The sequence below is a fragment of the Larus michahellis genome, chromosome 6 (assembly GCF_964199755.1).
Source record: "Larus michahellis chromosome 6, bLarMic1.1, whole genome shotgun sequence".
Lineage (NCBI taxonomy): Eukaryota > Metazoa > Chordata > Aves > Charadriiformes > Laridae > Larus > Larus michahellis.
Window position 1 is genome coordinate 31,663,095 of NC_133901.1, and position 17,185 is coordinate 31,680,279.

The 17,185-nt window shown below is 43.9% G+C and overlaps 2 protein-coding genes across 6 annotated transcripts in view; one reads left to right on the plus strand and one right to left on the minus strand.

The window, feature by feature from the left end:
• Positions 1 to 17,185, plus strand: part of MED12L (mediator complex subunit 12L) — a 153,606-nt gene that overhangs the window by 66,138 nt on the left and 70,283 nt on the right. The window lies entirely within an intron of this gene.
• GPR87 (G protein-coupled receptor 87) lies at positions 6,407 to 8,512 on the minus strand. Its single transcript, XM_074593310.1, has 2 exons — positions 8,479 to 8,512; positions 6,407 to 7,443 (listed from the first exon to the last, which is right to left on the minus strand). Exons 1-2 carry the CDS (start codon positions 8,510 to 8,512, stop codon positions 6,407 to 6,409), a joined length of 1,071 nt encoding a protein of 356 aa, XP_074449411.1.

Sequence of the window (17,185 nt, forward strand, 5' to 3'; positions counted from 1 at the left end):
TTAATATTTAAGGATCTAAAGATACAGCTGCTATTTCCAAAGGGTTAGAAAGCAAGCAGTGAGCATGATTGCTGGAAGACCCTCGCTGTATATCATATACTTTTGGTGGCTTAACAACAACCTGATAATGTGTTTTAGCCATACAAGTCTTTTTCTTCCCCTAAAGTCCAAAATTCCCTTCTCGTGGTGGAGCTGTTGTTTTATTAAGAAAATAATTTGAACTTTTTGTCTGAGCTCAATGCCTATGAAAAGGAACCTTTTTTATGGTCCTGCTGATGGACTTCTGTGTCAGAACCGGAGAATACAGATCCATAGACAGAGAAAACTGATGGCGTATCAGAGTATATCTAATGACTGAAAGGGCTGGTGGTGGCGATTTGTTTCTTCGTGTGACTGATGACAGAAGTGCAAGTTGGGCTGGCAACTCTAAAGCCTTTGATAACAGGAATGGGGGTGGTGTGTTCAGACTTGGTTTTTTCTAAACGAAGGATCTTATGCCACCAAACCATTGCCATATATATGCAATATCTCTGACTACTAACCTTCGTATAGGTCTGTGCCCCCTCATCAAAACTTTCTAATGAAGTAGTCAGTGCTTCTAACCCTAATAAATATGAAAACACATAGGTTGTATTTTATCTGTGGCCAAGCTCTGTGAATTCATTAAAGCAGGATGAACAAGATAAATATTTTTGTAGAATAATCCCACCAGAAGGCATGCTAATTACAAAAGTATTGCAGGACTTCTGGATTTTGGTTTTTACCCTATCAAAGCTGCCAGCAAATGCCTTCTGCCTAGTTTTATTTTGATGATGGGTAGACGTCTGTGCATCATTGTTGAATGGCCTTCAGAGGCCTTACAAGGATCCGTCTGAAATATGGTCATCAGGTCTTCGGCCACCTTCAGATGGCACCGTCACTCACGATGTGAACACTTTGCCTTACAGGGTGGCACGGGGCCCAGGGGGGAGAGCTGAGGGATGGGGATGATGCATACCTGAATAAGCCTGGTCACAGTTGCGCTAGTTACTCAATTATGATTGCTTAATTCATGAGATTCTGGTGTGTGTCAAGACAAAGATACATTTTTAGAACTTTTGAGGTTTCAGTTTCCTTTTTTAAGATGCCTAAGAAGCTGCGCTGGTGGAAAGCCATGGTAAAGGTTATTGCTCGAGAAACCTTGAAAGTAAATGGCATAATATACGTAGTGACAATAAGTCTTGCACAGGTAGTGGTCTGCAGCTGTCTCTAAGTACACATTCAAATAACACTTCTTCCACAATAATCCCATGGCATGGTGAGTTCTGGCTGGGTTACTCGATTACAATGTAGTGTGAGGCTTCCTAAGGGGGAAAAAAAAATCACAAATCTTCACAAATTGTATGCTCCTTGCATTCTTGGGTCTGATCTGCTGCTGTGCCTCCACCTGGAAAACTGTGTTTCATGTGTAGCATCCTATAAAAAATGGGCATCTCAGACTGCATGAGCAAAATTTACATCTGCTTCCGTCCTGATGTGGTTCTCTGAAATGACAGCAATAGATCAGGGCCTGAGACTTTTCCTGTGAAATTTCTTGTATCTTTGTCTTTCGAGAAGAACATTTAAGGAACAAAATTCCATGTCAAATCTGTCAAATCCAGACGAATTAAATATAGTTCTCTGATACTTGGGGACTAGAATATTGTTTTATAATTCATTTTTAGCCCTGGGAAAATATTTCACAAACAGCATCTTCAAAGAATTGTTGTATATGTTAGTGTGTGTATAAACCAGTGATAAAGGATTACCACAGATAAATCCTGTCGAGATAAAGTAAACGTATTTTGGGGGTGATTTTGCAATGAAGTGTCGTATGCATCCAAGCCGCCAGGCTTCCGAGACTCGTCCTGGCTGGCCTCTGTGCTGGGAAAGTGCAGCTGCGTCTTCCTTTCCCAGTGTGGGATTTCATACGGATGCCCCACTGATCCCTTGTGGGACCACGCTTTCCAGAAACTGTTGGTTGCTTTATCTCTCTGGTCCCCTGGAAAGGGTATCTTCAGGCCATTCTTTGAAGGGCATCACCCTGGATGCAGTTGCTTTGGGTAATATTTGGGTAATATGCTTTTTGGTAGAAAATTCTTACTAGAGAACAGCAATACTGTTTCTCCTAGGAGGAAATCCTAAGTAAATGCAGCCTTTAGTTAAAAAAGAAGTGGGTAGTGAGAAAGGAAAGTGTGCATGTGCATCCTGTAAGGAGAGCATACAGCATGCTAGAAGAGATGTAGGTGGCCATCTGGTCGTGTTTTCAGACATCACTGAGCTTCACCATTTGGTGTGCAGGCTCCACCATTGTGCGAGGGCAGAATCCTGAATCCTGTATGGCTGGTCTGCAGTCTCCTCACCTGCCCTTTTTGTGTCCCTGGTTGTGGACAAACAGGGATGCTTCCATTGAAGCAGCTCTTTGGGCTTTGCTGGAGTTGGGTAGGAAGTCCACCATCCACCTGGAATAAGGTTACAATTCTGAGAGGGGTTCAAGCTTTCTTGCTCTGCATATATTTGATGAATCCTACAGAGTGTGTGTATGTGTACATACATGATATACAGAAATACTCAGCTGTACTATATATTTAAAATATTGTCTAGTAGTCAGGATATTTGAATTTAATCTTGGGAGGTGTGTGCTTGTTCTGTGATCTGCTTCTGATAGGAGTTAGCTCAGCGAAGCCTGCGGGGCACGGTCAGCTCTCTGTTGTCTATGGTGAGGAGGAGCTGGAGCACTGCTGAGACTGGAAGAACCTGGATGAAACCAGGCATCAGGGAGCCTGGTGGAAACACATAGCCTGGCTGTGGTCGAGCAGTCTTAAGGCCAGCAGGCTCATGAGCACCAGTTCCAACGGTGCAAGTGGTGATGGTTTCTGAGCAGTAGTGGGCAACAAAGATGGGAAGAGCCATCTTCATCTGTAGCATAGTTATTCTGCAAATAGCCTATCCACTAGTGATGGGCTTGAGTGTAGTTCCATCTGGTAAGGGATGCAGTCATTCACAGTTTGCCTGCAGAGTCTAGCATCTCTCTCTGAGCAGATGTAAAACCTGTTGTAATGGGTCTGCGTGCCTTCTTGCAAGGCAAAAGATGTTTTCTGGTAAATGAAGATAGGCTTTAGTACGCAGAAAAATTCAGCTAAAAGATTAATACTGGAGAAGGCTATAAGAAAGTAAAAATATGATGATACCCATCTATCTTGCATGCTGAACCCACGGAGCATGTGAGGGATCGTGCAGTAGCATGAGCCACCTGCGTTTGCCTTGTGGCGGGGTGATGTGCACGTGGAGGGGAGGGCACAAAGTGGGGTGGGAAAAAGTTGCAGCCTCATAAATGAATTATCTTGTTATTGGAAGACTTTGTGTAGCAGTCTCCCTTAGTGGGAACGACGAGCTGTGTGTACCTGCTCGTTCCTCTGGGTGTTGCAAGAGACCGGGAGCTTTGGGGTGTGTGTGTCAATTTAACACGGTAATTACTGAGCACAGTTTAACAAACCATAAACCCTTCCGTGATTTACTGTTACTTGCATCGTAAAAGGGAGACCAGAAGCACTCAGTCTTGGCTTTCTTTAGCCATATAAGACCTAGTAAGAGAGTCTTTGGTTATTAATGTCTGTGTGTACATAACTGATCTTCCAGTCCTAACGATTACCGTTTCACAAAACCACCCTGGTACGCTGTTGCGTTTAATTTGGTGCCTGCGAGAATTTGAACTATACAACCCAGTCCCCAAAAAGGTTTTCTTAATATGGTTTTGTATGTGCACAGACCCCTAAGAGTACAAAATGGCAAATTTGATCCCAGAACTAGTCTTTGATGTTGTACGTGAACATAGTTTTCTACAGAGCTGATTGGAAAACATATTTCATTCTGTGGTATTTTAGCCATTTAAAATATTTTTATTTAAAGTGGGATAAGTGTCCAAAGTATCCTGTCTTCCTTTCCAGAAATGATCTCCCCTGAACAATGTAAGTAGTTTTCTTACTTGCATTAATACAAATATATAATCCAAATATTATAACACTTAGACTTCAACTTTTTCATTATGCATAAAACAGAATCTAAAACTAAACTAGCAGTGTTTAAAAAAAAAAAAAGATTAAAAAGGAAACTTCATTAAAGGTGTTCTCGTGCAGTATTTTATCTTGTTATTTGAATGCTGCATTTTCAGGATTTTCTTGTCAAACCGTGTTTTTCTATAGTAAAAGGAAAGTCCATATATGAATAAGGCACTTGATGACAGACTATTGCCATCTTCTGTTTGTTCAATTGCACTACGTTGCATAAGATATGTATAAAAATTAATTGCTCAAAACACGCACCAGCTCCTTACAGTCTACATTTTTAAAGTTGGCTGTTTGTTTTTTGTATGAGCAGCTTTTACTCTATAAACAAATCTGATTTAATTCCTGGTGAAGTACAGGACAAAAGGATTCACGTAAACATTGTTCTGTTTACAGGATTAAATACAAACGCATTCTTGTAGCCTTGAGTGGCCAAATATATCCTCCCTGCTGCTTTCTGCGGGTGCGCTGAGGATGTTTGGGTGGCTGCAGATCGAGGGAGGAGGTGTTGGTCCAGGGCTGCCCGTGCTGTGCTCACGAGGTGCCCACGTGTTCTTGAACCCCTCTGAATTCAGGGTGGTCTCTGATGGTTAAAGGTGGCTGAATTCACGCTCCTGGGGGATGGATGGTTCCCTGCCCCTCTGCAAACCCTTCTCCCCATCCTTGGGGAGCTCCTTGGCTGGGCCACAGCTGGGCCACTCTGAGCTTCCTGAGAAGCATGGAGGTACCCGGGGTACGCGCCTACGCCACTCGGTGGGAGATGGATGCCATCAAAGGAGGAGGAACTTCTCTTTCTGCCTCTGCCTTATCCTGAGAGGTCCCCACACCACCTCCTGGAGTGGAGGAGCTGTTGGAGCAGCCTTGGGCCCTATTGTGGCACTTGCCGCCCTGTTGGCGTGGGTGCTCTGGCCGGCTTGGCTGCCTCCCCAGCTCCTCCAGGACGAGCTGGTGCAAAATCAGCTCGGGAATGTTTGCACAAGCGGTTGTGACAAGTGGTTTTGCTTTCTTCTGCCCTTGTTATAAACAAATCTGGAGTGCTGTCGACTGCTTGCGTGGTGCGAAGCCTGCCAGAATCTCACTGAAATGACTTGAGGTGTCCCAGTAAATATTAGCTCTGGTGGGTACTCTCCAGGACTTGTTTTCTTCTTTTAAATAATGTAGTTGTTAGTCAACACTTTCTCATGCAGCAGCTGCTGTGTTGGTCTTTTATTATTTTTCTTCTCGCCTTGATTTTGGATGCTCTCCTTTCATATTTCCTCTGCTCTCATTGCGTGTACCACAGTGCACAATAATACCCTGAAGGTATTGCCTGAACCGCTCTCCAAAAATAATTTCACCTGCTTATCGCACACTATCATTATTTACAAGAGTTGAAAGCAGTGAAATGTAAATAATTATGAACAAAAAAATCCTAATGCTTTAAGTCTTATTCCTGTTATATTAAGCAGGCACAGAAAGTGCTGGGAAATGGAACTTTCAGCTTGGTGTTGATTGCCCAGTCTTGTCACATGTGAGTCTGTCAAGGGACATTTTTTGTTGTGTCTTCACTTAGCATGAGATTTATGGGAATTAAAAGCTGTTTTAACAGTCTTTTTTTTTTTGGTGGTTGTTTTTCCTTTTTTTCTTTTTTCTTTTTTTTTCTCTTTGTTTTTTTGAGAAGAGACAGCTAGGGTTGTGTTTGAATTTTTTATGTTTGATATTATGGAAGGGGTGGGAAGCATTTTTGGTAGGATTGATCTGTGGATGAGATGGTGCTGCCAGCACCACAAACATCCGAGAGGAAAAGCCAAGATGCTGTCGGCTGGCAGCAAAGCGCCGTGTCCGCAGACTGAGCCCCACGGCTGCCCTGTCCCGGCAGGCACCTGCCTGCAGGTGCACCGAGGGGTCTCTGCAGGGGTGGGTGCCACCCCCTCCCCTCTCCTTCATCTGCTGCAGGCCCTTCAGTGGCCATCTGCTGGACCCCGGGGGTGTTGACTCGTCATGTTGCATCCCACTCCGAGGTCAGAGCTTGTCCATCTCAACTGGAGCCTCCTGGAGCTCCAGGTTTCCTTCTGAGCTTGAGGCATCCTTAGCTTCTGTTGGCCTTCAAAAAAACCAACTAACCAACCAAAACAACCCCCAAAACCTCTCTGAAGTGAACCTGATCCCTGTGTGGATTTAAGCTTTTGAATTTTGAGATGGATGTTAGTAAGCTGAAACAGAAAAGCTGTACATCTCTCCACATTCCTTAATGAACTTCCATGGTCAGATATTCAAAGATATGTTTTATTTACATGATATACAAGCATTCTCACAAATTAGCAAAAGTCTCTGTGCAGGTGACTTCAGACATCAGTGTATTCATGGTATATGCGCACTTCTGATCTTCTCACGCTCTGAAGTGATCTAATACTCTCACTCCTGGTTCTCATATTTGATTTTCTGAACAGCCTTCGTGAGAATGATCTACACATGAAAAAGTAAATTATTGGATCCAGACAGACATTACATGCAGACAGGAACAGTGTCATTTCCTTACAGTAATATAAGATTTTATGTGCAGAGTCGTCTAGAATTTTATCTAGATGGCTAAAAGTAAAGGGTATTCTGCACAAATGATATGGCAGAAAGCAAGTGAAAAATACGGCCACAACAACCCTTATACTTTGATTATGCTTTCGCTTTCTACTTGATGAGCTAATAAATTGTTTGCTCGATTTATAAATGTACCTGGATATCGCGATATAGCATCCTATCAGTACTATCAGCACCACTACAAACATGCAGGTGTTGATGTAAATGACAGCTGTGTGCCACTGGACTCCCAAGGGAGACTTCAGCTTTATGCAGTCGTCTATATTTTTCTTTGTCGGGTAGCCGTTGGTAAGGATCAGGTTGGGTAACGCCAGGAAAGCCATTACAACCCAAACGCAGGCAGATAAGATCTTGGTGAAGGTGATGCTGTACATCCTGGAGTCTCCAAAAGGCTTCACTACTTTCAGGTAGCGGTCGATGCTGATGAGTCCGAGGAACACAATTGTGGTGTACATGTTTGCGTAGAACAGAACCGTGGTGTATCGGCACAGGAAAGAGTTGAAGTGCCACGGTCCCAGCTGCGAGTCCTGGATTATCTTGAATGGGAATGTCAGTGTCATGAGAAGGTCTGCAACCACGATGTTTTTGAGGTAAAATATAAAACTCGTTTTATTTCTGATGTGGAAAAAAATCCACACTGCTAGGCCGTTCAGCAAGATGCTTGCCAGGAAAATGATGAGGTAAAGCACAGGCAAGACGATGGTGGTGAATTCGTTGTGTGTGGAGTTCCCCAGTAAGCCTGCTGTGGAGTTGGGTGAGGTGCTGTTGTCTTGGCTCAGACGGTCATCTGTGGGAATAAGGGAAAAAAACAAGTTTAAAGTGTATGGTTCTAGTGTTTTACAAATGGGAACATTTTAGAACTGTCCTCTAGAAAATGTCCTATCTCTGGGAAATTCTGGAGGCTTCTGGGATTAACCAGCCTCGAAAACCTGAGTTTATAACAGTATTGCATGTGTCAAAATAAGTGTGCCTGTGGCTCGCTAGCCTCTGAGCACTTCATCTGTGGTTGTCGCTGAAATATATTCTGCAAATAGTTTGACAGGGAAAAAAAAAAAAAAAGTGGTGTGTGAGTGTGTGTATATCCCTGAGGTTCCCGTGCTGCTCAGGAGCTCCCTGCCTGCCCTTGCTGCTGCCCTGCGAGTGGGCAGCCCGGCTCGGTGGGGTCAGCGCTGCATGGCCATGGGCAGCAGCGCAGCTGCGGGGGAGTGTGCAAGCAAACATTTTTGCAGTATTTGAAGACAATAAATAGCCTGGAAATTCTCTGTAGAGAGAGACAGTGAATCAAGCGGAGCTGGGTGCTCCCCACGTTGCGGGCTGAGGTCTGCAGTGCCCAATCCTGATCTTGTGTAGGGGCAAATGCAGCTGTGTACCAGCATGTTGGGAATGAACTATTGATCGAATTTACAGGGTGTCGTCTCTTGACTGTCTTGACAGAATGCAGCTTTTTTGAGCTGAGGTGATCTGTTTATCAAGAGATAGGACTCTGGAGAGACTCTTTGGACCTATTAAAACTCTAAAACTGAGCTTAAGTGTATTTTAAAATCACAGCCTCTGGGGATTTTAAGATTTTATGTGTAAATGTTTGTGAAAAAAAATTCAGACTTATAAATTCTTTCATAAAACTGTAGCACGTTTTATTTCATATTGTTTATACTCTGAACTTGGCTGATGTGGTAAACCAGGACTGACACCCACGGGGGCAGCACTGGGCAGTATTTAGACAGCCTTTTCTGAAATGACTTACATCTTTAAAATGTTGGTGGGAACTGATAGTAATACAATAAACACTTCTCAATCTCTTAAATTTCCAAGATTATTTTACCTGGCAGTTTTCCATAGGACAAATTGTACCCCATCGTTTGCATTGCTGTAGGTTTTCAGCTGAAGTGCTTTTCAGGAGTCCCACTGGCAACTGTAGATCCAGGATGTGGCGTGGGCTGTGCCAGCATTACCTTCTGGGGAAAATAAATTGGAATTAAACCCAAAGCAAAACAGAAGATGCCACCTTCTTCTCCCCAATATGGAGAGGAGCTTTGTGAAATGAGCATCCTCCAGAATTCCCAATGAACAGGCTGCTCTCTGGATACTGCACAGCTCTTCTGCTATCAAGGTCTTCATTGCCACATCTTGACTTACAGCTGGGCATCCGCTGCATCGTTGCAGGCCATCCTGCCACATTAGTTTTTGTAAGCCTATCAATTTCACTGTTAAAACTATTTCCCTTTCTCCAACTCACTAACAAAGCTATGCTGGACCCTTATTGCTGTAATATTTAGCAATATTATTCTAATTTTCAGCTTGAATGTCTCTGTGGCCACTTTCAGTCTCGTGTATTTTTGTACCAGTGCCTTTCATTTAAAGAACCCGTCTCCATCTCTGATACTTACCCCTCTGTATATGTTTTTTGCTCTACTAAGACTTCACTTACTGTGGTGAAGCAAGCCCAAACCCTGCTCGTATTCCTGTAAGACTTGAAGATATCAGCCCTTCTCTGTATCTGCTGCAGTTAAGATAATCTTCCTTGAATCCCATTGACAAATATTGTGTGCTCTTTTACAAATAAAATTTAAGAAGAGCTTGTTTCATGGTGGTTGGGTTCATGTCACCACCGAAATGCCTCATCTAACATTTTCTGGGCTCTCACTTCCTCAGGTCCTCCTTACATCTGTACCAGGTAGGTGGCAAACGGCTGTGCTGGGATCAGCTCTAACATGCTTTCTGTCCCCTCTGTGCTTCACAAGAGTCAGTGCCAGTGTGTAGCCGGCATTTTAGTTGCCCTTAGCTACATGTTCTTGTGAGGTTTTTTTGTGCCAGCAAACTTCAAGTTTGCTAACCTCTGTAAAAATACGATGGATTTCAACTTTTTAAAACTTGTCTTCCTTCTTTTCACTTCTTTAAAAAAATTTCGACTAAAGCTTTGCAAAAACCTGGACTGTGACTAGTGAGCCTCTTGCAGCCTGTCCAAGAATGTTCTTTTCTTAAATTGATACTGGATTTGATAGTCTCTGGGCAGGTACTTCTAGACTACCCTTCTCAGCTTTAAAAATAGGTTAGTGTACAAGTTTTTGCAAACATACCATGTCAGTTACTGCAGCAGGTGAAGTTTGCCTCCTAACAGCCAGAACATGCTGGTTTAATGGCCTTGCCTTCATTATGATCTGCTGCTACCGCTGGTTTCTTACGCCTTGGGTAAAGGTCCTTGGCCTTATTCCAACATCTCTTGCTTGGACATCGTGTTTCTTTATTTTCGATCTTGGGCATTTCAGTGGTGGATGACTTTTTTTTTTTTTTTAAAGTTTATCATCTCTCACTTCTTGAAGTGAAAAAGTTTCATATGTAAGTATGAGATATGTGTGTATAACTTCATAAGGTATCCAGCAAATTGGGGTGGAAACTGAAAGTTCCTGTTCCTTTCTCATGGTTTTGAATGAAGTGCTTCAGAAGCCAGCCTACAGGGAATATTGAAAGACTGCAGAATCTAATTTATGCTCTGATGGTATTATAGTGTTTTGACATCGTTCAGAGAAATTTTGACAATACCGATTCATAACGCTTCATGACAGATTATTGCTTTACTCTTGCAGTATGCAAATGCATTAATTTTTCTACGCTTCACTTTGTTTACAAGTTTTGATAGGAAAACTAGCAAAGTAGTTCAGGTCTCAGCAATTACACTAGACCTGACTTGACTGCTCTCATATGGGAATGAAGAGATGATAAAATTACTGAAGCCCTATTGGAGATCTAAATTTGTTCTATGGGATTATCACAGTTATGAACTGCGTTGAATTGTCACTAGATGGCAGTAAAGCAAATCATTCTATTTTAAAGCATCAGTAAAAATTTTAATTCTGATATTTTAAGCTTTTTATTAATTTGGCTTCTTGTCTGGCGTTGTTTGCTCTGATAATAACTGGGGTCTATAATGAGATTGTCAGGGAGTTTTAGATATTTGTTTTCTCTTGGTCTGAGAAGCAGTAACCTATTGCTTTTTTTTGTTGTTGTTTATAATTTGCAGCTATCCTTTTTTGCCCAGGAGGCACCGAGATCAAAAGAGTATGTGATTTTATGAAAAGATGCATATCTGTCTTCTTATGCAAATAAGATGCTTATTTCCCTGCTTTTCAGAGTTCCTTTTAAGTCTGCGTAATTCCTGGCCCTGGTCCCTGGAAAGCTCCCTGCTCTCAGGCTCTTCAGCCAAGTGCTGTCCCAGACCCTCAGCCCAGAGGAGCGAGTAAAGCATCGATTGTGTTGCCTGAGATCGGAGGCAATGCGACTGCTGACTCCCGTGTTCTCATGCTGTAACCCTGGGAAACACTGCAGGGTTCGATGGAGCTGGGGAACAGATGTGTGCTAAATGGACTTCTCTTGTACTGTCAGTTACTCTAGGTCCCAAAGGGATTTGCTCTTAATCCTGTCAAAAAAGACTCCTTCCTTTTTCTACCTCTGCATCCATCCTTTTAGCTGGATGTTGTCACTAAGAGACCTTAAAAATCTAACACCAGGTTATCTGTGAATACCTCTTCATGTACAGACAGCCCCCACGCTCTCCAAAGGTTCTGTCTCTTGTTTTACATCAGAAAACTGATGGGATGTTTTCTGATACTGGTGAGAGAAGCCCTTTCTGTAGGGGATCTCTGCCTAGCTTTCTCTGGCCTCTCCCTCTAGCTTGCAGTGTTTGCGTTCCCATCTGTATCCTGTGCTTTACTGTCAGCAGAGATGGGCCGTCCACAACATCCTTGACTCTCAAGCCCCTATTGACTGTGGATGTGGATCAAAATCCAGTTTTCTTCCTCCTTGTGGGCAGTGTCTTGTTTCTTGGGTACTGTTACTTGAATCCACTGGGCTGTTAGTCTGAGTCTTGGGATTTAGCCCATCATTTTGTAGCTGAAAACTACTGCAGAGGATGGACTGCAATCGCCGGGACCAGAAGTGGGTAAACCACTGTGACAGAAGGCTCTCCCTGGACAGGCATGCTTCTTACCACCCTGGGGAATGTGTTACAGTCCCAGTCTCTGATGGGCTCACTTGTGCGTCGCGGGGTTTGATAGTATCAGCACTGCTCCTGTGCTTGCCCTGCAACTCATCCGCTCAGGTGCAGCCTGCTGATCACCCCAGTCTATGCTAAACCCCTGCTGGCTGAAGCAGCCTGCCTGCTCGGATCTTGGGCTCTGTTGTCCCTTCCAGACGCAGCACGGGAACGTGCTGCACGGGTGACAGGAGCAGCAGCATCCCATCTCTTATGCTTTTCAAGTCAGAGCTGCTTGCTTTTACCAAATCCCATAAGAGCTTGCTGATTCCTGCCCAGAGTACTGACTGTGAGGGATCCCTGCCACATGCATCTTCCTGGCCAGTGAAGATGTGACCACACTCTAATTGCCCAGGGAAATCCAGGTCACCTGGAAGCCATACTGCGAGCTTGCTTGGTGTTCCTGCAGACCAATTAGGGTCAAGCCTCTGAATGGATATCTGTGTCATCTTATTCCTGATGGTTTTAATGTTAAAACGTTCCAAAAATATCACAACAACGTATGGGTTGGAAAAACAAAGCAGCAAGCTCTCCACAGATGTAAACTGTGACAGCTAAACTGCATGAGCAGTGTTCTATATCCTGCCTTGCTGGCACAGCTGAGCTCAGCAGAGAGGCTTTGGTGCATGCATGGGGTGGAGGTTAGAGACAACACCTACCAGAGGCTGCCCTAATTATGTGCTAAAGACTTTCCCTTATGCTGCTGTAGTTTGAAGCTTTAAAGTCTTAAACAAACAGGTTTGTGCAGAGCTGCAGAGAAGTGCAGGCATGATGCTGCACAGAGCTGGTCGTGTGACAAAATTTTGGGATACACAGGGGTGATCCTGCTTAGAATCACCAGTCCAAAGGTGTTTCCGTGGTTTCCTACCTAAGTCTGTCAGGCTAAGGGGTGCTGTGGTAGACAGAGCACTTGGAGTAGTGTAGTTTCATTATTTACGTGCTAGGGTGGGTGAGCAAGGCTCATTTGAGTCAAATCTGCTGTGTCCTTGTACTCCAGAAGCTTAATTTTTTCAGATAAAGACCACTGTATTGCAGAGCAGGAAGAAAGTTATCACATATGGAGAATTCACCCTTTTCCATGGGTTCTCTTGGAATGGGAGATGAAGACTGCCTTCTCTTTTAAGAGCATTTTAAGATATTTTTTTATAATTGTTCACTGACTATGTGCTCTGATGGTGGCTTTTTTACTTGAGTGTGGTATTTCTGTGCTGCGAAAGGTTGGTTTTCCACTCCTTGTCCAGTTCTCCAGAGCCTTTTCTTCTGACCAATTTCATTTTAACCAGCTGTCTCATTCTTCCATATAGATATATTCTGCTTGGATGGTTTTGAAGATGCACTAGAAGCTGCTCCTTTATTTAAGTAGCTTTTTAAAGCAGAAGACTTTTTATTTCTTGTAGCTTATGCACTTGGTTGGTTGTTGGGTGGTTTGTTCTTTATTTTTTTTCCTGTCATTCCCCTAAAGGCTGTCAACTGCATTAAATGTAAGTACATACTGTTTCACAGATGAGGTAATCTTTTACTGCTAACGTTGATAGACTGGTTTATATGCATGACTGATAGAACCTCGGATGAGAAATTAAATAATAGGCTGCATGGCAGACTTCAGTGTCATATGGGTAGGGAATGACTGTATAGTTTTTCTAATGACTAAGGCTTTAAGTTGCCTCACTGTTTAAAGAAATTCTGTATCTTCAAATCTAATTGCTCTTTCTTCATCTTATTTACAACTTTTTAAAAATTAGAAAATTCTCTTTGTGATCTAGACTAGATATTCTAGGTCATAGGGCTGCAGAGTTTTAAGTGATGTTTTCTTATTTGAGCACATGACTTTTTGATGCGTGGCTTCTTGCCAGTCAATCTGCATTCATCACCATAAAGTTTGGTGAATGACAGAGTTAATGTAAACAACAGAAATGTGAGCCAGTTTATTAAATTTGCTATTGGCTGGCTGCAACTATCTTCTTTTTTGTTGCCCATCAGAACCAAATCACTGAGTTATTTGTGAAGATTTTTTGGGGAAAAAGCATTGGTGTAGGCTGTAAGTGTATGTGTGCATAAAGCTTCTGCAAGCAGATAAGTGGAGCCTGTGTTCCTGCTCTCTTCTTTATTTCAGTCCACTCCTATGCGGCATCAACTGAGCAAGCCTTAATGTTCTGGTTTTCCCTGCTTGCATCTGTTTATCTTCCTTAGTGCTTTTCCTTGATCACTGAAAGAAAGCCCAATCCCAATAACTAGGACACTACCACCTTTTCCTTCCTTGGAAGGCTCTGTTAAAAATTGTCCATTTCCCTTTTGGTAAGAGCATATGTTAATGTACTGCTAATGCATAGTGGAATAACTTGATATTCCTGTTGGAATTCATACCTACAGTGAGTGAGTATGCGCCTCTTACTCTCTTGTGGTTTGCACACTTTCTTATTTTTTGCATTTTGCTAGCTGTCGCATCCCCATCCTTGAAACTGTGCTTCTGTCCCAGTTGTGCCAAGAGATGCCATGCTGTTGGCAGCAGTGCAAGCAGTGACAAGAACTAGCCGAATGCCAGGGTTTGTGTTACTCAGAGACTCCTGTGCGCTGCAGGACCACAGCCACTTGTGCTCAGATGTAATCGTGTACCAAGCATCGTGTCTTTTGTCTGTGGAGGGGCTGGGAGAGCTGTGGTGGTTCAGCCTGGCCCAGAGCAGGCTCAGGGGCTCAACAGCCTGGGTCCCTCGTGGGGGGAGCCCACGTCAGATGACCGGGCAGGAGGCAGTGGGCAAAAACTGAGGCTCAGGAAATTATGTCTGAGCACAACAAAATGCTTTTTTTTACTGTGCAGGTTGTCGAACACAGATGCAGGTTGGTCATGTAGGCTGTGGATCTCCATCCTGGGAGATACCTCCAGGCTAGGCACGATCCCTCAGCCTGGTGTCGCTGGCCCTGCCTGGGGTGGGCTGGGGGCTCCAGGGGTGCCCCCGCCTCAGCCATGCTCTGCATCATTGGTAGAGCCCCTGAGTGCCTGCTCCTGCATGCCTGCCAAAGGCTGGCTGAGCTAAACGGTGGTGTCCACCACCCTGCGTGTCTGACTCAGCCAGCTGGCACGTGTTGGCTGCTTCAAACTGGGAACTGCTTCAACGTGAGGTGGCTGGGGAGAGGGTGAAAATAGCCCTCTGTGGGGCTTTGTGCCCTCAGCTCCCGGTACCTGCCTTCATGGGAAAGTGGTGGTGGAGGGGTGTGCAGAACAGTATGTGCCAGTTCCCTGTAACGCAGTGATGCTGCCATGCTTAATTGCAGAGAGTCTGAAAAATAAGAACTAGGGTATAACTGTCTTCAGCTGTGGCTTACGGTGCTTGTCTGCTTAGTCGTATCCAGAAACAGGAACCACTGCCTGTGCTCAGAAAGTTTGTCGTCTGCTTCAGTATCTAGTAAAAAAACCCCTTGGTTTTCAGGTTCCTCCTTGAACTTCCCTCTCAATTCCATCCTGACTTTTCTCTCACACGTCTCTGAACAGCAGAGCATCCCGGCCCTGGGCAAACTGCCCTGCAACCTGCTTCCATCTGCCTTCAGCTGGTGGAGCAGCTTCTTTTGTCTCTGGGATCCTATCCTGTCCCTGCCTTATCCCATCCATTTGTCTTCAATAGCAGGCACACGATGCCAGTGGTTAGGGACCGTATATCCCCGTGGAAGCCTCTGCCAGACACCGAGCCGCCATCTGTGTCGGTAGGCACGTGGGAGCAGCAGTCCCTCCACATCCGCATTGAGACACGCTGCTAACGGAGACTTCCTTCCTCACCGTCGTTTTGCCCAAGGGGTGTCTCTGAGAAAAATTATTCGTACACCATTCCTGTAAACTGTAGAGCTTCCCGCATGCAGTCCCTTACTGAAACTTGGGGTTTAGCCTTTCTTGGTCCTTTGTATATGACAGCTAAAAGTACCATGCATATTTCCAGTGCCTGTGCCAGATTTACCTTGCATCTGAGGAACCAACTAAATGTGCTCATTTACGCCTTCTACATCAGTCTCCACCCATGCTTTACTGCAGGTATTGCCTGAAATCTCACATTCAGTTTGCACCTGTAACTGGGTGTAGCATTAAGCATTAAATAATATTTTTTAATATGCAAAATTCTCAATTCAGGGGGAATATGCCCTTAGGATAACACTATTTCCTCGCTTAAAAAATAAAACAAAAATTCGAACATACCTAATTTTCTCAAAGTCACTTTTGGAATATTGTGTCCAAATGTAACTATTGATTTTATTCTCATTTCAAGTGAATGAGTATCAACCCTTTTTTTCCCTTATGTGGGATAGCTCTGACATGAGACCTTTTTGGCATGCTGCCTGAACTATCAAGTTCTCTCTTTTTTCTGTCTTTTGAACTGTCCCTCATTAAAAGTTCATGGATTAATATTACTCAATTAAGGTTACTTGTTTTGAATCAGATTTTCTATGCAGAGGTTACAAAATCTAGTAAATGTTGCTAATCATTATTGTAAGACTGTTTACTTTTTAAACTTATTTGCAGAACCTGAAGATGCACGAATTCTACTTCCTCTTGAATATGCATTATCGTTCCTAAGTGATATTGAAGCATTGCTTTCCAGTCCTCTGTTGCATTAATGATAAGCACGTGCGTTTTTCATGACCAAAAAGGAGAAACTACTGTCACGCATTTATTGTGGGCCCTGGTCTTGTGCATTGTGCCTTGCTTTGTGCAGGCTGACTGCAGCAATTGCCTGTACACCTCGTCTTTGCTGTAGAATTGGCCAACACTTCCACTGCCATTTCCAAAGCAGTGTAGTTCAAAGTGAAGTGCTAACGTACATCTGCTTTAGGCTGCAGCTGCTTTTACATGAAGAGTTAGGAGAGAACTGCCAACAGAAATGGTATCCCATTGGGCAGCAGGTAAATGGCCATTGTTGGTGGACGAGGAGCTGTGTTGCAATTGCTTGCCTTTTTTTCCCCATTTTAAAAAAAAAAAAAAGCAAGCACAACATAATTGTTGGCAGAGTTGGGCTAATTAATGTTTTTTCAGTATGGCGGCCTCTAGTTAGATGGGAGGAAAGGATTAACTCTGGAATATTTTGTTTGCTTCTTTCTAGAAGATCTTGCTGATGGTTGTTTCTGGTTGCACAAAACCTACTGATAGTGGAAGGTGTATCGTAACCCTATAGAGTTGCTTTCTTTGAACCCCCGTTAAGAATATGCCATGCAAGATGCAACACTTCAGCAGGGTTAGGTGTAGGTGGCAGTCCCGAAGTTCTGAGCAGCGTGCTCCTGGTCTCTCCCCCAGCACCACCGCCTGCGCGCTGCTGCCTGGTTAGCCTCCACCTGCAGTCTTGTCAGCTCCTTCCTGACACTGTCTTTTGCAGTTGCTCATCAGCTTCAACTCCCTGCTCAGTGCATCATTGGCTGCAGGTGGCTGCCCAGGACCATGTTCGGTCAGGGGGTGAGCATCTCCAAGGATGGAGACTCCACAACCTCTCTGGGAAACTTGTTCCAGGGCTTGAATACCCTCATA